The sequence below is a fragment of the Nothoprocta perdicaria genome, unplaced genomic scaffold, assembly GCF_003342845.1.
Source record: "Nothoprocta perdicaria isolate Ctin4 unplaced genomic scaffold, notPer1 scaffold_22, whole genome shotgun sequence".
NCBI lineage: Eukaryota > Metazoa > Chordata > Aves > Tinamiformes > Tinamidae > Nothoprocta > Nothoprocta perdicaria.
Window position 1 is genome coordinate 3,519,178 of NW_020455415.1, and position 20,504 is coordinate 3,539,681.

The 20,504-nt window shown below is 40.7% G+C and overlaps 1 protein-coding gene across 2 annotated transcripts in view; it reads left to right on the forward strand.

The window, feature by feature from the left end:
• IDS (iduronate 2-sulfatase) overlaps positions 1-6,904 on the forward strand; it is a 13,777-nt gene extending 6,873 nt beyond the window's left edge. For both annotated transcript variants that reach the window (XM_026039102.1, XM_026039101.1), the window contains exons 4-11: positions 602-738; positions 1,082-1,259; positions 1,772-1,860; positions 2,541-2,741; positions 3,364-3,534; positions 4,162-4,288; positions 4,925-5,098; positions 6,275-6,904. In XM_026039102.1, coding sequence (XP_025894887.1) covers positions 607-738; positions 1,082-1,259; positions 1,772-1,860; positions 2,541-2,741; positions 3,364-3,534; positions 4,162-4,288; positions 4,925-5,098; positions 6,275-6,780 — 1,578 coding nt within the window. In that variant the 5' untranslated portion in view covers positions 602-606 and the 3' untranslated portion in view covers positions 6,781-6,904. The remainder of the gene's footprint in view (positions 1-601; positions 739-1,081; positions 1,260-1,771; positions 1,861-2,540; positions 2,742-3,363; positions 3,535-4,161; positions 4,289-4,924; positions 5,099-6,274) is intronic.
• The last annotated feature ends 13,600 nt before the right edge of the window (positions 6,905-20,504 follow it).

Sequence of the window (20,504 nt, forward strand, 5' to 3'; positions counted from 1 at the left end):
GGGGCGGGGGGCGGCCGCGTGGCGGAGCAGCCGCGGGAGCCCCGGGACGCCGCCGCGGCTGCCCCCGGCTCGGTTAACGCGGCCGCCTTTGTGCCCTTCCTCCTGCTGCCGTCCTCTTCCTGCTCGTTTCCTCCCTGAATCTCAGTCTAGAGATCTTTGTTTTTAAAAACAAAGCATGCATTTCATGTGACTTTTTAAAAAGATTTGATCAGGAGTGGGGTTAGATACTGTATCGGAATGTGAATTTTATCTTTGATTTAAAAGAAATAAGTTGTAGGTGGTAAAATTAGGAAGGCAGGGCTATGAAATATTTGTGCTTGTTCAGAATTATATCACTTTCCTTTAAAATCTACTGCTTTTCATAGCTGGCTGAGCTACCTCATGAGCTAAAAAGGGAGATGACAAATGCTGTGGTGATGGGTGGGCCGGCTGAGAAGGAARCCCTTGTCCTATGTTTAAGGATTTCCCCTCAATAATTCCAGTTTCCCCCCTTCAGAATAAAAATAAACAGTTTTTTTTAAAGAGGTATTTAGTCAGCATAAAGGAAGCCTTACTCAGTAATGCTCAAATTAAYGTAGCCTGATTCTGTTAATTGTTGCAGCTGGCATGAACGTCCTGCTCATAGTGGTGGATGACCTGCGCCCTGTTCTGGGCTGTTACGGAGACAGGCTTGTAAAATCTCCAAACATTGATCAACTCGCTTCTCAAAGCGTTGTGTTCAGCAATGCTTATGCACAGGTAAGATAGGGCACTTAAATATTTTGCCAAGAAGCTTTTTTTTTCTTGATTTCTGCAAAATATTTCCTGGTTTCATCACGGTGAGTTTTRGAAAGAACTGTTTTGTATTTATCTGTCTCTGCTCAAGTGGGAAAAAAGAAGTACCATAGTACCACCCAAGCATTTCCCATTGACWGCAAAATCTGCTTAAAAAAGCTGTTTTGCCAACTGATAATTCTTTTCTTTCCATTCATTTCTTGCATATGTTGCTCAGCAACATATGCAACTGTAACATTTGCTATGTTACAGTTTGTATTGCTTTTCATTGAGCTCTGATGACCTTTCTAACCGTCTCTTCCCTCAGCAAGCCGTTTGTGCTCCCAGCAGAGTATCGTTTCTAACTGGTCGCAGACCCGACACTACCCGACTATATGACTTCTACTCCTACTGGAGGGTGCATGCAGGAAACTACTCCACGATGCCTCAGTACTTCAAGGAGAATGGCTATGTGACCATGTCTGTGGGAAAAGTTTTTCATCCCGGTATCATTTAAGTTGTCATGTACTTAATGTAGATACTATGTTGAATATGAGTAATACCACCGCTTAAACTAGGAAAATAAAACAAAAAAATAAAAACAATACTGAGCTGAAAAACTCCATAATACTTTGGTGACTTTTTTTATCTGGTAATTCTTTATCTCAGCATAGAGCTTGCATGGGCATGTAGATGTTCAGCTACTAGTAAATCTAACTAGAAAAATCTAACATGAAAATGTTACTAATTCTAATTGTTTTGTCCCTAAAATTAGGTTGCTCAAAGTTTGAGTATCCTTTCCCATTACCAGATTTTTTTTTCAGGGACAACTGTCCATCTTAAACTTTTTGATATTTATTTCTTAAATATTCTTTCTTTGCTCACTGAGTTGTCAAAAATTTGAAATGCTTCTGCAACTGTAGTACTTAAAAATAATAAAAACAAGTTAACTTGTATATGAGCTCCTGTTAGCTTAGTGAACTATTGGAGCATTTCTAATGTCTTTGTACCTTTTCAGGGGTTTCATCCAATTACAGTGATGACTACCCCTACAGCTGGTCCATTCCACCTTTTCATCCTTCTGCTGAAAAGTATGAAAATGCTAAGGTAATTTGTGGCACCTTCATGAAGAAGGAAGGGCTTTCTGGATATAATGAAGTTCTTTATGTCAAGTACCAGTCTATGTTCTCTGTTTTTCTTGAGATTATAACATAGTGCAGAGAAACCACTCATCGTTGGTTTTAACAACAGTATTTGTCAGCAACATGCTTTTCTTTGTCTGTTTAGCATCTGTCTCAAAGACCATGCTGAGGCCACATTTTCTTGGCAACTGTTTAGTCTCATTTATCTTTCTCCACTGATTGTGTCATAGATTGCTGGCATTTGCCCAGATATTAATGAGTCGGTAGCAGATTCTAGGTAGCTTTCAATGAGCTCTTGGAGTCCGAAGGAGCAGTAATGAATATATTTACTGTAACCAAGTTTTAACTTATTGCTGATAGGTCAGAGATCCTGTTATAGAAGTATGTTTTCCTGTATGGTTCCTTTGCAACCACCGTGTTTAGAGAAAGAATTCTGCTTTTCTTTGCAAACAAAAGTTGTCAGTGTGTTTCTTCAGTCCTTCAGTTTTCATAAAAATTGTGATTTATCTTACTGAATCCCATCCAAAGCGTTTGTTGTGTGTTTGAATGAGTTGTGTGAGATGCTCAGAAATCCGTTGTTTTTTTAAGTTGCTAAAGAGAGACTTACTTTTACAGAAATTAAGTTACTTAATTCTTTTTTTAAAGACTTGTAGAGGAAAAGATGGAAAACTTCATGCAAACTTGGTGTGTCCAGTGAATGTGACAGAAATGCCCAGTGGTACCTTGCCTGATATTCAAAGCACTGAGGAAGCCATACGATTGCTGAAGGCCATGAAGACTAAGAAGCAGAAATTCTTCTTGGCTGTTGGTTATCACAAACCACATATCCCACTAAGGTACCCACAGGTAAGAAACATTGCACCTGTGGGAAAGGAACTTAAATTATGTTTTCAAACGTATTTCTAATTATTTTCATTTAATTATTATCATTTCTGGAACGCAAGCAGTAAGGCCCGATTCTGTGCATTTTTAGCAACCATTTGTGTTGCATTTAAAAATATTTATAGAGTTGTGCCCGGTGGAAAAAAAAAGCGACCACTTCCATCATAATAGAGTGCTTGCCCTTGCGTRGAGGTGGTGTTCAGCTTGGAGTATGACATAATGAGGCCTTAGCAGGATCTTTTTCTTGCTTTACCATTAGTCAGTGGCAAAATTCCTACTGTTTTCAAAGGAAGCACTGATATCTATTTAAATGTGATTTCTTAATGTATAACTTCACTCTATGATTCACTGCTGATTTTAGATGCAGRTAACTATTTTCATGTACAGCATTGCTTACTGACTTAGTATTTTTTTAGAAATTGTCTGGGGCTGACTAATACAATATTGCTATCTTTAACACTCAAGGGATGAGGAAATYTTTGAATAGTAAGAAAACTGAAGGGTCATGAAAGGCAAAATGCCTTACAACACAAAAGTTTGCCATAGGCCTTAAAAGTGAGACTTTTTATGTGTTTGTGTTGTAAAGGAATTTCTCAAACTGTACCCCTTGGAAAACATCACATTRGCCCCTGATCCCTGGGTGCCCCAGAGGCTACCTGCTGTGGCATACAACCCATGGATGGATATCAGACAGAGGGACGATGTGAAGGCATTAAATGTTAGTTTCCCATATGGACCACTTCCAGAAGACTTCCAGGTAAGCAGTTAATACAGTGCACTGAAGTCAAACTGCCCTAAATTGTTGAAATATGAGGACGTAGATTGCCACTTCTGGATGTTCTAGCAGACTCAGCACCTGAGAGTTTGAAAAAAGAACCAATTCTCTACCCTTCAAGCTGTTGCAGGAAGGTAACGTGACTTCCTAGGTAAATACCTGTAACTGAATCTTGTAGGCAGTCACACTTGCAACAGGAGACAGAGTTGAGCCTTCAGCTAATGGTAATGTGTGTGTTCTTGGTTATTTCTACTTCGCATCATTGCTACTGAGGGGTGTGTTGCTGTGTAAGGGAGTGTATGCATCAGTTACCAACAWCCCTTCCATTTTCCTTAGCTACATCTGCTACTCCCAGCTGCTTATGTGGCTGGATATTGCGAGAAATGGATTTGATCAATTTGCRACATCTTCCTTGAAAGAACTTGTGAGAAATAGTTAGAATTTTTGAACTATMTGCCTCCTGGTTTAACTCTTCAGCCCAGACATTAATCAGGCTGTAGCCACTTGAAAACAAAGCTTTACAAGAAAAATCCTTCAATACCGTTATTTGCAAGAGGACCAGTGGGTGCCCTTTAGACAAAAAGCTTGTTTGTTTGTTTTAACTTGCAGCGACAGATTCGCCAGAGCTATTATGCAGCAGTTTCCTACCTGGATGTGCAAGTTGGCCTGCTCTTGGATGCTCTGGATGATGCAGGACTCTCAAACAGCACCATTGTAGTCTTTACTGCTGATCATGGTAAGCAAGCAGCTCTCTCCAACACAGTGTAATAACTTCTTAATTGTGCAACTTGATGCTGGCATATTAATCATGTGTGTGCCTTTATAACTTGCAGCAGTACAACAAAACCTTACATATCTGGCTAGTYGGACTCTAATTAATGGACTCTGACATAGGCTTCTGTGGCAGTGCAGCTCTGTTTCCCTGCAGGCACCTCTCCCTAATCAAGTGGAGGGTTTGCTTGTGAGTGATGAGCTTGCATGCCAGGATACAGGGCTGAACTGCTGTATTCCCACCTCCTACCCCAAAGGGTGGCTCCTGCTGGGGAGAGGGCTGCTCGGAGAGCTCCCCCGTTGCAGATTGTGGCAAACCATCTGGTACAGTGGGTGGCAGGCACTCTCATTAACTGCTGCTGCAGTGTGTGTTCTTGMGCTTGTCATTGCTGCTTGCAGAGCAGCTAAACTGATAGCTAAACAGATAAACTGATAAATTTTCGTGTTAGAGATATCTTACTACATTTAAACATGGATTATTACTAAGCAGCACAATCTTGACAACAGTTTAGAGGTCTCAACAAACAGTGAGTTTTGCTGTGAGAAATGACAACTAAATTAYTATCTATTTCTGCTCTAAATTATGCTCTCTATCATCCAGGATGGTCCCTGGGAGAACATGGTGAATGGGCAAAATACAGCAATTTTGATGTAGCTACCCATGTGCCACTGATGTTTTACGTACCAGGAATGACCTCTTCCTCTGCTGGCCGAGGGGAGAAAGTCTTCCCCTATCTTGACCCATTTAGCCATATTTCAGACTTGGTACTTCAAGGTAAGTTTTCAGTACTTAATGTTTGCATTTGCAGTGGATAAAGAAGTGTAGTGATTTAATGATACTTCACATACAAGCAACTCAGGTTTGATTCCCAACTAAGGCAAGAAAAATCTTGCTCCTGGAAGAGGTTCCCTCTAAGACAGGTTTAAACATTCATGATGTTTTATCAGTTGAAAGGTAATTCAGATAATTAAATGGTCTTTTAACATCCTTTCCAGACATTCATTTATGTGACTTGAACAAAAAACTTCTTTCCTTAACATGCGTGTCAGCAGCCTTGAGYTTTCTTAGGAGCAAAACTGCCAGACTTCTTCCCTATTGTGAGCAGGGTAGAGCAGCTATGCAGGAATTTGCTAAGTTTTTTTGATGTCTAGTTAAGAACAAAAAGGGATTCTCTTGGGCTAGAGAGCTTGGTGCAAAAGCAGGCTTTAGGCTAAAAGGCTTTACATCTATGCAGGGTAACATATGGTAAATGTTGTTTTACCAATATGTTACCAACATATTGGTAAAATACACTTGTACTTTAGACTGAAATAAAGATTGCATCTAACTCATGCTGTCAATTCTTGGTTCAATGTCATCGACTCTGCTTTTGTACCGATGAGGGACAAGATGGTAARGAGTGTATTACAATTCTGAACACAAACCTTTGCTTTGGCTAGGTCTGCTTTAGTGGAAACAGTTAGATGCCTGCATTAACACAGCAGGAGGTTTACTTTTGTTGCTTAGGTGCCTAAAAGGATACTTGACCTACCTTTCATAATGGCTGTAGCAGTTTTTTTCCAGCAGTGATTAGTAAAAGCATCTGTGCAGCCTCTGTGCCTAAACTGATGGCCTCAGAAACCACTTTGATGGAGGTAACTTTGCATTAAATGGTAGATACTGAAWTTTCCTTTGTTTTTCTGGTGAGCTCTTTTTCAGAGGAATGAATATCAGTGCCTTGAGGAATTTGCGAATTTGAGAAATAGAAGTGACAAATTCTTATCTTGTTAAAATATTATATAAATGTGTAGACTAGTGTTCCCAGAGCTAACTGTCATGCGTTAATTAAATAACCTTGGCTTTGCTACCCCACAAATCCAATAAACACTTCCAGTAAAGCACCAGCTTAATTAAAATATTCTCTGTCTGAGACATCATGTTCCTTAACCTGTATTTTGATGTTTCTTTTAGGGCAAAGTAAAAAAATGGTTGAACTTGTGTCTCTTTTTTCAACTCTGGCTGAACTTGCTGGCCTGCAAGTTCCTCCTGCGTGCCCCAAGACTTCATTTTCTGTTGCCCTGTGCACTGAGGGGACAAGCATTGTSCGGTACTTCAATTCCACTGAAGAGAAGCTGCAGGAAGCAGAGAAGGATGGTTGTGATGACACTTACAGAGGTTGTAATGACGAAGCTATTGCCTTCAGCCAGTATCCTCGACCTGCAGACACTCCTCAGTGGAACTCTGACAAGCCAAAGCTGAAAGACATCAGAGTCATGGGGTATTCCATGCGTACAGGTGACTACAGGTATACTCTGTGGGTTGGATTTAATCCTAGCAACTTTAGTGCTAACTTTGAGGATATCCATGCTGGTGAGTTGTATATGGTGAAAAGTGATCCACATCAGGATTATAATATCTATAACAATACCTTACATGGTGGGCTTTTCAAAAAACTTCTAGGCTTCCTGAAGCACTAAGGTATTTTACAAATTCTTGCCAGTAACCGTAACATTTTCTTTTTTTCCTTCCATGAAACACTTCTGTTGTACAGAAAATACTTGGATTCCATTAAAATTCTGTTGGTATCAGAACATTACTATACTTTTGTCTKGTTACAGCCCTTATTTACACCTAGTCAAGATCAAGTTATTTCTGCAACTGTGTTTTCATGTGCTAGCATGTAGCACTTCTGAAAAGGCTGTGCAGGACTGTGTGGAAAGATCTTCATTGTCTTCAGTGTTGTATGTCTGAAGAAGAAAAACTCATCAGCTTTATTGGAATTTTTCATATGAAAGGTGGCAAAAGAAAAACTTTTATGTCTGAAAGTTTGGAGAATGGGTGTGAAAAAAACAGGTCTCATCTGCTTTGGATGCTTGGAGTTTGAGTGAACTAGGAGACATTTGGTAATGATGAGGGACAGAGGGGTTTGCTGTTTTCCACCTTGGCCATGACTAGATCTGAAGGGCAAATCCCATGTCTTACTCCATTTTTTTTTTCAAAATGAAAACTTCATTTTGCAGGTGCTTACTGCTTTTCAGACAGAGGAGTGGATCTGAGTGTGATTTTACAGGTGTTAAGCAAAGGCTTTAGTCCCTGAAACGGGGAATAGCACTGACTGGTTAAGGTAGCACCAGTATCTCCCCTCCTCAGGTTTATAATGAGGATCAGTCCGGAGAGACCCTGCAGATGAAGCAGAGAYAGAATCACTGAGCAGTTGCAGCCTGCTGGTGTCTAGTGACTGAGCTCAGCACGCTGAGCGTTTCCACACTGGTCGTGTCTGATGGGCAATGTTTCCCTTCTTACCAGTTCCATAAACTAGAGACTTCAGGAGCTGTGGGAGAAACTACAATTTGAGTTGAAGGCTGGGGATTGTTACATGGGGAATTGTTAGATTTCTGTTCTGTGAAGACCACAGAGCAGGACYTGTAAAAATGCTTTTGAGGGGCTTAGAGTTGCAGCATGTAGATGGATTATTGAAGAACACATTTGTGTGAAAACATTCTTCTCTTACATCTCTCTTCCCAAATGTCCCATCACTTCAGGCAATTTAATTTTTCAAGTGGAGATAAAAGTCCTGGTGCCAGGTGATGAGTATTATTTTATCCCTGAGCTATTCTTTTTATATTGAAAGGGAAGAGCTATCCTTGACCTTCCTTAATCAAAACCTAGTAATGTTTTGGGGAGATACGAAACAGAATTGTCTTTGACAGCCAGTGAAACAAAACTGGTATCCAAATGCTCAGAGCAAGGACATTTTTTGCATAATTGCACGAGTCACTGAGCAGCACTGCAGTCCACCTAGAGGACACAGCTTTGCTCTGCCTGCTGCTGTGTTGAGGTGCTTTGAGGTCAGGGAGCAAACTTTGCCATTGCATGTGCTAGATGTTATAGTTTGATTATGAAGCTGATSAAGAGCAGTGGAGACAGGCAGGAGGCAACTTTCTGATGCCAAGCTAATCCACTGCATCTCCTGGAGAGCCTGGCTCTGGCTCTGTTGCGCCAAGCAGCCTGCACTGAAGAACAAAAGAACTTAATAAGAGCAATAAAAATAAAGTACTCTTGCAAACAGCTCCCCTCTCTAGAGGGATGGAGGATGCAAGCCAAGCATCAGGAAACAAATGAGATGCCAGTGCTGACCCTATTTCTCAGGATGGCACCGGAGCAGCTGGAAGAACAGCGTGGTGCTGCATCAGCAGGAATGTGTTACCTGCGCTGCGTGGATGGAGAGACTCCGCTGGGAAGCAGAGAGGCGCCACTGTAAGCACTTGGCAYGAAACAGAGTCAATAAACAGGCCTCTGTTAATAAGCTAATGTGCAAGAGCTATTAAGCAACAGAATTAAAATTTTGGTCCCTAACCAGCCGTACATCAGTCAGTCACAGCTCTTGACGTTGTTTCTAGTGTCTAGATGTGCAGAATCCTAAAACCAAAATCATATTTAAATCAAAGGGAAAGCTGTGCTGCGTGCAGAGCGATGGTAACGGGAATCTTTGTGAGATGGAGGCCCCATGGAGGTGGCTGTTCTGTGATATTGTGCTTCAGTGTGCGGTTTGCAGAGGAGGGATCTGGGTCTAATTTCAGACATGCTGTGCACACTGGAGCGCCTGGAAATGCTGTTGGCGCACGCTGTGCTGTGCAGCAGGCTGGGCTCCTGCCTGTGGCCTCTGCCCGGTGGTTGTTGAGGGAAATGGGGGCGTTTGGAATTAACAGCTCCACGTGTCACAGAGGTTTGTGCTGAGCRTGGGGCCAGCAAAGGCAGCTGCCAGTCCTGGTGCTGCCCAGATGCCCCTGGATGAATCACAGCTTCGTGCTGGGCATGGGCAGGTACCTCTCATCGTTCCTAGTGTTTCTGTGTGTTTTCTGTGATGGGGAGCAGTATGGCCATGGCTGGAATGGTCACAGTGACTGGTCGCGGTGCTGCTCTTGCAGCGCTCTGCTGTTGGCTCTGACCCCAGCACTTAGGCTGTRGCTCTCCCTGACCCAATGATGGAGAGGTGCCTAATGATTGCGATCAAGATCCTAAGTTAAATACATGATTCTTTTCTTTCAAAGATTACTTAACCTTCAAAGGTGAAATTCCACATAAAGAATGAAATTAACCTTTTGGTAACTAAGTTTTCCAGCACTTATAGTTTTCCAGGCGATTGACCTTCTTCCTATTCACCTCAGAAACTCCCAGTGAAGGTGGCCCAAAGTCCAGACTTTTTATGCCTCTGTGTTTGTGCAGCTTCCTTGCTTGTGAAAGTTATCTTCTCAGATGCATGGTCTACATTTTTATCCAACAGGCTGTGATGAACTATAGAAGATAAACTATAACAGAGCCTTGAGTAAGCAAGAGGAAATGACAAAGGCTGTGATACTCCAGTAGGCACTGCTGGACATGGAGTGTGGATAACAGACTGAAGCAGCAGAGAGGGTAGGAACAGTAAGACATAAGTCAAATCAGATATAAAGTCAYAATTTGAAAAGTTTGGTCCAATAAGGAAGTAGAATTAAAGTGTAAAGAGAACAGGAACAGCAAAAGCAGATGATTTTTTTATCTATGGTTTTAGACACAGAAATCAATAGGTAATCAGATCTTGCTTCTGCTCTGATTTATTTCTCTATTTTGGGGTATAATATCTGTAAGGTTTGTATACATGTCATGACTGACTGCAAAACTTCTCTGAATTCAGTTCTGAAACACTTTTGAAAACATAGCTATGGACTATTTGTGTTGCAATTTCTTAGGTGTGCTCAGTTCAGCATTATCCAYGTACGTAAGGCCTGGCTCTTTTCTTTTGTGTCTTGATGCAAACATTTTCTAGTATGTTATACATTGTCATTGTGTAGAAAAGACTGAGTTTGCACCTTACTGTGTAATTGAAGAGCAATTAGCTGTAGTCTAGAAACTCCTAATTGCTTGAAGTCCCCCTCCCTGGCCAGCCTGTGCTGAATTCACTTAAGAGTTTGTTTTGGGCAGGAAGAGYGATTGAAATTCAGCTGCAAATCTTATCATAAAGCCTTACTTTTCATCTTCTGCACCAACCATTAAGTTGCCTAAATATCACTGGACTGCAGCATGTTCTCAGCAGAATCTTTGATTGAATCAAGTTCTGTGTAGGGGCATCGTTTTGTTGACTTTTTCTTACTGAAAAGTTTTGCTTTGATAAGATCATGGACCCTTACTTGAATACTATCAYTTCAATTTTTATTGTATTGCATGATTTTGACATACTGTAATAGGATTTTATAACAAGTGATAAAGCAATTACTTTGTCAAAATAATGAAGTCAAGGCAAAACATTTTGATCTTACAGCAGGAAAGCGTTCAACTTTGTCAAAATGAAATGAGGCGTTTCACTAATGTCAATTCAAATTTCTCATGTAGAATTTTCCATAATTTTCTCAAAGGAGAACTTCAAAATTTTGGCTAAAAGGAAGTGAGAAGAAAATCCCAAACTGTGCAGCTTACCATCATACTAAAATTCAGATTTTTACATCCATGAATAATAGTGTTCCTGAGTTGAATTTAGGCCCTTTGTGTTTTCAGTGCTCTAGAAACAGAGATCTGTGCCTTGGCTCAGACTAAACAAGCGGAGAGTGGCAGTCAGGGAAGATTAGTCCCATTTTATGGATAGGGGACTCCAACCTAGAGAGCTGAAATGCTTTTATTCAAGGTCAGCCAAGAGTTGTGTACAGACGAGGATCTGAAAGGACACCCRCTCCTTATCGGGTGCTTTTATCCCAGGGCTGTCCTTGCTTTCCGAAGCTTCCTGCTTGTGCTCCGCAGATAACAAGAGTTAGCTCAAGGAGAGGAGATGCTACTGCAATGAGCTGGCACCCAACTGGAAAGGACAGGCGCTCATTCCCTGGAAACAGGGCAACGGGTTTTTCTCGCCTCTCCCTCTGCTCCCCCAGCATCGCACCTGCCTGCAGAGCTGCAGGCCGTTTGCAGCAGGACTTCGTCTCGCAACAAATTGCCTAATAAAAGGACAAGTATTCATCACATGTCTGGAAAAAGTTTGTYTTGATCTCTGTGTCCCCTGTTCCAGCTTTAAAGAACAGAGCCTCTTCTCAACTACTTTCCTGGTAATAGAATTAGGGTATAATTCCTAGAAAACAAAATTTGGCAGATATGAAGTGTATAATATTTATCCTTGATTGAACCCACAGACTGTCCTAATACTTACCACATCTTTTTCTGTTTTCCAAGTGAGTTTGATCTTATACAGAAGGAAATTACACTCTTTACTCAAGCCCACTCAAATATTTCACAGCAAGAAGGATATGATCCATTGCTTAGGAGCCCTCATTACGTGCAGCTGTGGGATACTCATCTTTTTTCCTTTATCTGCTCTGCTGGAAAATTCGAATACCTTGTCTTACTAAATAAAATCAAGATCGGAGATGTTAAGAATGAATAGATTGGTTGRTTGAACTTGATAGCATAATCATTTTCTTGTCACCAGCTTTAGTTTTTCTTTGCTGAAATAAGATTAGCGCAGATTAAAGCTATTTATTTTGGAGGTGTAGCACTCTGGACAAGGCAAGCTGTGATAGGTTTGCTTTTGTCTTCGTATTTTAAAAATTTGCTAAACCTCATCTCTTTTGAGGGTGATTTGTTTCCTCAGATGTTATTCTGGACTGTATTTATTCTTTTCCAAGTTTTCACACAGTGGAAACAGTTGGAGTATGTTGTATCCTTGCTCCATGTTGCTCCATGAAAGCAATAGTGTTGCTGATTTAGACCCATGTGATTAAGACATGAATTTTTGGCTTTGTGTTTATAAGTAATGGTTTGTGTAAGGATTGTTTTAATAGTCATGTTGCGAAAGAAATAAGTATGTACTRGCATTATTAATTTCATTAAATTAGATCGGCTCTGACCTAGCAAAGCACTTAAGCATGTGCTTAAGTAGGTTCCTGCTCAGTAAAACACTTTAAATACATAATTAGTGAATGCATTAAAGTGTTTTGCTCAGCCAGTGCGTGCAGTCTGTTCCCAACAGTGCCGCGCACACATCTACCGGCCAAAGACAGCGCGGCTGAAGAGACCCCCGTGCTCCTGACATGGGCAGCCTGCAGATCCCTGCTGCTCCACCTGTACCTACAAGCGTTGTTCCCCATTTTATGGAAAGTGCAACTTCACGTGTTGGCTCCTTGGGGAATTTAGTTGTGTCTGTTGCTGGAAGACCACTCTGGCCTGTTGTTCTTTAGTTTAGCCTGAAATTCAGACTTTATTTACTTGTAGAAGTTAAATTTTTAACAACTCTGAAGGTGTTGGAAATTCACATGTTGTAAACTGAATATTCACTTGGTGGCAAACAGCATTACCGAGACTTCTGTCAGGAGAAGTATCTTGGCTCACTATATTTAAGTCAGTTATTCACTTAAGCACTCTGGTATTCTTGGACTCATTAGGTGCGTGGAAATATTTGGATTTCTGTACTCAGGCTTTTGTAAGGCTTCTGCATCTCCCTTTTCTCTGTTATGTTTATTGGTTTGACCTAGTAGGCATATCAGAATTTCTTGTGCTGTTTCTCCTATTCTTGAATACAGATAAATTTTATTTCACTTGAGAGATTTAATGAAGTCACAGCCTTAAAAATAATAAAAAAAAATTATGGAGGAAAAAAACACATGAAGTTACCATTTCAAATCTCACACACAAACCAAATGCAGAACTTCCATCTGATCTATAGACAATATCCCTGATTTTGAGGGGTGGCTTTGGTTCATGGCCACAGCTGAAACGTGGCAAATGCCTTCAGCTTCTCCCTGCTTTGTTAGGATGCTCCATCCTTTTTGGGACACAACACTGCAGAGGCTCTGCCCTGTAATTCCAGAGCTCCTCGACTAGAGGTCACTAATACATCAAAGAACATGTGAGATGGCAAATCATAAACTGAGGGGTGTTAGCTACACTTAGGCATTTTATTTTGCATTTGCAGTGCAGCCTTTTGATATGGTTAATCGCCATCAGATGCCATTCACTATGTGACCTGGGGTAGTGGAATGCTACCTGCCTGTTTTTCTTTTTCTCTCCCCCCCTTTTTTTTTGTCATTATAAATGTCTTGAGAGTAGTGCTTGCAATTTTTAAACAAAAAAGATGGTACCCTTTTGGCATAATTTCTCCTAATATAACCATGTCACACATTTTCATGCAATACGTGGTTTAAAGATACTGACAGTTTTTTCTTTTTTTTTTTTTTTCTCCCTGCTAAATCTGTGTATATAATCTTTTTGACTGTATTGGCATTTTCTTCTCATGGTGATGGCTATTCTGCTTAGAAAAAAAATCTGTATGTGAAACAGAGGTGGCAAAAAAAAACCCTGATTGTTTTACAAATAGGCTCAAAGCCCTTATATCTTCATAGAGTATAAATAAATCAGTTGCTCTCAAATAAAGAGCAAGTTTAGAAATACTAAGAGGYAATTGAGGCTGTTTTTCTACTTCTAAAATAGTCCTCATTGTTTCTTTAATCGTTCCATTCATAATCTTTTTCCTTCTGAACTGCTCCATGCTCACTGATAGAGGAACTGGTCATCTGGGCAATTAGAAAACAGTTTATGGAACAGCTCTTTCTGCTGCAGACACATTTCTTTAAATGATGTCTTGAATTGTGCTGTTATTTTAGTAGCAAGTTGTTCAAATAGATGCTCTGAATCATCCCTGCATAGAAGAAAGCGCAGAGGATTCTGTTTGTATTCTTTGAGTGTGTCCTATCCTGAAAATACTCATTTTCTTTATCATGACTAATGCCACTAYTGAGTGGTTTTGCTGAGACACTTAGTTCAGCTGTGTTCATGATCATGATTAGTGCATTTGTCTCCAGCTAAAATGCTGATTCTTATTTGAATGCTGCACTCCTAAAAGTGATGCTCTAATCCTTTATGAAGGGAAAATTGCTGCTTCCCAGCGTTTTCTTATCTCAGCTTAAGTTCACTTCTGGTGCATGAAGAAATGCAGGATGAAACATTTTGATGGTTGTCTTATATGAGCCTAAGTAGTAGGTCTATTTCCTTCCCTCACGCCAGCCTGTGCTTGCAGGCTATCTTTTGATTTATGCTGGAGGCACTGGGAGTAGAACCAGGTCTGTTGCTTCTAAATTGTCAACTATTTTTAATAACAGAGAATTGTAATAAGTGGTGTGATTCTAATAAATAACACCAGGATGAGAGGTCCAACCTTTCTCAGTATAATAGTGACCGAGAGTGACAGGCCTACTCTGTGCTCAGAACTCCAGGGCTTGGCCAAGTTCACTGGATTTCAAAAAATTCAGCTTCAAATGAGAGGCTCAAGATGCTTGTGCTATCTGAAACGGCTTTTGCAGGAGGATGGCTCAAAACTGAGCCAGGGAGTTAATCTCGGTGGAATTTTGCACTTGGTCTCTGAGTGACTTTCTGCTTTAAATTTTAGGAGAAGCCTAAGAAGGAATACAGTCAAGTCTCTCTGCTTGCATTTTCTTGGCAGGAGGGTTGGTTACTATCTCTACAGACAAATTTTTAGGAAACCCTTTTTTATGGGGAAATGGAAAGTCATGTTTGCATAAGAAACTTGCCCTGTAATTTGAGCTGAAAACAGCATAAAGCCAGGTCAGTAAGGCTCCTGTTGTGAACTGCAGACACAGGAGACTTTTTTCCTTTTTCTTTTTTTTTTTTGGGTGGTGTATTGGAGCAGCAAACTCATTAGTCTAAAACTGGCTGGTCGTARGAGAGGATTATGTCTTGGAAATGCTGCAGACTGGACAAAGAAAATGCATCTACCAATTGTTATTTACTTTAAGTTTTTTAGCAACATTATATTTGGAGTTGTGATCAGGCTGAAAAATGGTGTCTCTTTTAAAAAAAAAAAGTCTTTTTTTCTTCATCTTGTCTGACTAACCTTCAAGCTTTGGAACTGAGACTCATATGGCCAGCTTGGACACAATCTCTTCATGATTAGTATGTCAAAACACTGACCTGTTTGGTGTGATACCAGCATCTCCCTTTTTAGCACCAGCAAGGCAAAAAAGATGTTTGTAGACAGCAGTCAGTGAGTGGAGGTGGGAAAGGAAAGGACAGCTGCTTTTAAAGCCCAGTGCAGTCAGCTTTTCAGCTCTGACATCTCGTTTCTTGTGCAAGCTCCTTGGCAAAGCACTCGCTGCAGCCTGCCAGCTCCAGAAGTGAACGGTGACAGGCCGTCATCGTCTGCTCTCCCTTGTCACTCACTCAGCTTGAAAATGGGAGCATGAGCTTCTGGGGAGAAAACAAGGACTTTCATGCATCTGATCACAGAAAGGATGGGGAAAAGGAAATRCAATGGGAATGTCTATTGTACCACCACCTTAAAGGAAATCAAACTTGGTGTTGACTGCATCAAAGCCACTGGCATTAGCAGGTTTGCCTTGAATGGTTCCTCTAAATGGCAAAGGTATCTACCTACCAAGGGAAGAAGTGCGGTGTGTTTCTTAACTAGAAAATATTCTGTGTTTCCAATCATCAGTTCTCAGCTGGGTCTAGAGGCTCTGACTGGAAAAGGGCCTGGTTGTGTTAGACACCACACAAGCCATGGGAAGGGGGAGGTTTTACCCTCTGGCTGTGCTGGCTGCCAGTAGTGGGGATGGTCCCACTTCTCCACTGCCTTTCACAACTGTCTGGCTCTGCCCTCGCCCTTCTGTCAGTGCTCATCTGACTCCCTGGGAGCTGAACCRAACAGGAAACTTGTCATTCTTTCTGCTGATTTAGCCCAGCAAAAAGTTAGCAGAGTGCCAGAGCAAAGGAAGGAGCTTGTGCCTTGAGAGGGAACTCCTGCCTTGCAGAACCTACAAGGACATGGCAGATGCAAGTAATACAATTACCAACTCATTTCTAAGCACCGTACTCAAACTTTTCAAGGGGTTCTGGGGGTACCAGACGTAGTAGCTGGATGGAGGCAGCACCTTAATTAAGGGGTATGCTGTGTTGCTCACAAGTCTGGCCTGACACCCCAAATTGATGTACACCAAACTGGAAGAGCTGAGCTCACACCAAGAACAGCCACTTACTGAGTCACAAAATCAGCGGATTCTGATGCTTTCACTCCCAAAGAGGGCAGGCTCAGGATCCTAAACCACTGAAAAAGACCATTTAAATCCTGCTATTTGAGCATCATATTGGTGTCTTTTGGTTGGTTAATGATTGAACAGATTTTGTTTTTAAAAAAAATAGCAATAACACTATGATACTGCTCTTGTGTTCTTTTCTGGATTAATATTTGTACAGGGTTGTTGTTAATGGCATAGATCTATAGTCTAAACAGATACAAAGCGTTAAATTCTACAAGAGTAACTAGCAAATAATAGTGTTTTACTGCAAATGGGTTGCTTCAGCTCCAGGTGTAGTCATTGGACATATCGCAGTTGGCTTGAAACGGGCTGGAAGTCAGTGGATTTCCTTCCCTCTTCCCCAAACCTCTCCAAATGGTTTTTAGTGTCTTCTGTCTTGGACCACGGAAAGGGTCTTTTGGCTTCATGGTGGCACTGTGGCACAGAAGATCCAGGATTAGTCCCCTTTTTGTCTTTATCTCTATAGGGTTATTTTGTTATTGTTTATAGTTTGTGAAATTGGGCTCCCTGCCAACGAGAAAGCAAAGAGGAAAACTCTCTTTGTGACAATTTTCATACATCTGGTACTACTATAAATATTTTATGCTATTAATAATAAATAGCAGTTTTATAGAAATAGTTTCCTTTCCTGGGCTGTGATAGGACAGCTGTCTAGTTTGTAATTTTATAATTTGTCCTACAGGCTATTTTGTGTTAACGGCATATCAACTTCARTAGGGAATTCCACTTAAAACCTGATGGCCCAATAGATAACCTCATATTTTTGGCTGAAGGCTGGTATAGCCATTTATATTTCCACTGCTTGTCTCTGGGTACCTATTTAGAGAGGCTTGGGAGGAAGAAGTTGGTGGGCTTTCCAGGTGTTTCCTGCAAGTGAAAGATGAATGTGCTAGAAACAATTACGTTGAATTATGGTGTGAGATAGTTGGAAAATTACCTGTCCCCTCCCTACAAATTCTGTTTTACTTTCTTCAGAATCATCTGGGATTTTGCCATTGAGAATAGGACCACAATTCAGGTGAACATAACTGAAATTGGGACAGCATTTCAATGCTTTATCCAGAAAGAGGCTCTATCACACAGGTATTACRGAAGTACCAAGTGTCTGTTTCTCAATCTTTTAACTTGTGCGGGGAAACATCTCTAAACTCCATTAGTTTAGCAGGATTTTAGTCCTGCAGGACTTTAGTCCTGCATTTTAGCAGGACTTCTTGTGGCACAGAAATTGCTTTCACTAGCTGAAGGATATTCTCATTAAATGAAAGTCTGTGCCTCAAAAAACATCCAGGAAGATGCAAAGATAGGAATGGAGAACAAAGAGCAAGGGAAGAAGAGCAATCCCCTGTTTTATTGCGAATAGCCAAGTACAGGTTCTGAGTTACACCTGGTGGAAGTTGGTACGTGCAGCGATGTACTAATGTACAAAGAGGTGACTCCTCTTTGGGCAGGAGGAAAAGTCTCTAATGGACTTAAGTAGCTTTCTCTGTGTTTTGTCAAATGTTTCTGTCCCTTCATAATGGATGACTTTACTTAGCAGGGTTCTCCAGCTCATATGGACTAAGCTGTTGGCTAACAGGTGAATTGGAAAGCTTGGAAGCCATGTCTGGAACAGTTGCCCTCACAAAAATCTTGATTGGCAAGTTGAGTTTAATACTTCTAACATTAGTAGCAGATACTGGAACCCACTGACTAGTTCTCAGATATTTCACAGCCAGGTACTGGCATCCACTATGCAGAGTCTTAACCCCCCAAGGCTATTTTGGCCCATTTTTTCACTCTTTCAAATAAGCTTGCCTTTCATAAATCTGTTGCTCATTTAAAGCAAACTTTCTGCTTGCATCAGAAATTACTTCCAGCATAGGATATGAAACATTCTGCAATATGTTATAAAATGAGGACTGGATTCACTGCTTAAAGAAAAGTAGTTTGCTTCAAATGGATCATTTATTGCTACCTTCATGCTGTATATTTATTGTGAGGATATTGTCACATTTCTTTCAGTTTTGAAAATGTTAAGTTGGATTTTCTCTTTCAGGTTGCCATCTGGTGTATTGAGAACAGTCTCAGAGAGTAAGAGGCCATCTGTTAATACTTTTTCAGGAAGCTTTTTATAGAGCAGTGAAGTGGCAAATCTCAAAAACACGTTGTAATGACTTACAAGATCCCGGGTATGTGTGCTAGGAGAGGCTGATATTTTATTCTCCTCAACTATATACTTATCAGGTTAGGAAGGAAGGAAAGGAAGAGAAGAAAGAGCTTGCACACAAAAGGACATGCATTTTAATGCTTTGTTGCATATATTACTTTTTTCTATTTTTACATAAAATGATAGTTTCTGAGCTCTGATTCCATTTGTACTGGTGTTCTTAAGCCAGACTGATTGCCTTTTGGAGAAATGGTTTCCTCTTTAGCCATTAATAGGAGAATCAATTGATCAAGAATTTTACCTAATAACACCAAAAAGCAAAGTAGCTCGCATTTACTGTCGCGTGTGATTTGGCTTCTCTGGTGGCTAGTATGCATAAGAGGAGAGGCTGATGTATCTGTCTGCTGCAACATGGTTGCCAGGCAGGRAGGCCTCTAGTTGTGACCTTCTATGTTTAGGCAACCTGAGGTTCAGTATCTGGTATAAACCTAGAGCAGAAAGTTCCAGATACAGCCCCACAAGTGTCTTTGGATCTTAGACTMAAATTTGAAATGCTCCTTTGGTTATTAATGGTAGCAGTAGAAGGCACAACCGATAAAAGTGTTACTAAATCAACATGGAAGTATTCTGACCAAAGCGCAACRAAAAGATGGGGAAGGAGCTAGGTGAGAGAGGGACCAATTAAATGCATGCACTGAAGCTTGGTACAGAGAGCTGCAGGACGAGCTTTCCCTGATGCTGCATCTCTGTGTGTCTGACACATCACTGCCTCCAAGTTCTCTGCCCGTGGCTATGTTGTGCATTGGGAGGAAGCGAGAAAGTTCTTAGCAATTTTCTGGAATACTGATGATAGCTTAAAAAATAATCCCCAAGCAAACAAACAGCAATCATGCTACTGATGAATGTCATGGTTTTATAGTAGGACAAACTGAAGACGTGGTGAGGTGACCTTTGTGATGCTTCCCATCAGCCCTTTGGTACAAGAATAATAMGTACTGAGCTTTCTGAATATCTTTCCATTGTTTCTATGTGCTAAGCCACTTTTTTATTTTTTTTCCCCCACTTTATTTTCTCCTAATTCTGTGGTAGCAGGAACACCTAGATCTATGTTGTGTGCCTGTCATGAGTAGTGTTGAGGTTTCTCACAATTCTCTTTTGGCCTCTGTGAGAGAAAACATGAGAATGCACTTGGCTTCTTTCAGGCTCAGGTATGTTGAAAATACTCAGAGAAGCCTTGAACAGTGGCCTAGGAAGGAAGGGACATGTTGGTTGTCTGGGCAAGTGACTATAGCTTTGATACAGCAGAAGTACATGGTGACAGCTGTTTTTAGAGTGTTAACATACCTCCAGTGTGAATGCTGCATTCCTCTTTAGCTGGTGCATTAACTAAAATGGTCCAGTCAAGTACATATTTCTATATTTTATGCTATATTAATTCTCTCTGCTTTGTCTGTTGCAGCAACAGGATTTCATGCTGATATTTTGAGGTTTCCCTCTATGGGACCAGTCCTGCTCCAGTGAAGAGCAGTAGCAAAATCTTTTTCTGTTCAGTTGTTCTGAATTGGATAGTGGGACATCAAAATACTATCCAGGTTCCATGGGCAATAAATGTGTGTGCTRCTGTGAGTGCATCAAGGTCATATACACCTGTAGTGAGGGCTATTCAGACAGCATTGTGCTTAAATGTTATCATCATTTAATGTTATCATCATTTAAACAAAACCAGGCAGCTTGAAAAGGAAAGGCAGCATGAATATCACCATAAAATTAAGCACACTAGCCAGCAGTGAGAGAATTTAAAGCCTATAAGTTCGAAGGGTTTGTAAAAAAAAAAAAAAAACAAAAAAAAACAAAAACAAACAAAAAAACCCACCACCACAGAGATTGTTTTTCAGTTCTAACAACCTCTAGAAACAGAGAATTAAAATTGCACCCATCTGTGCTCAGAATAATAGAATTCAGCTCTGTGTAACGGTATCCAGCAGTG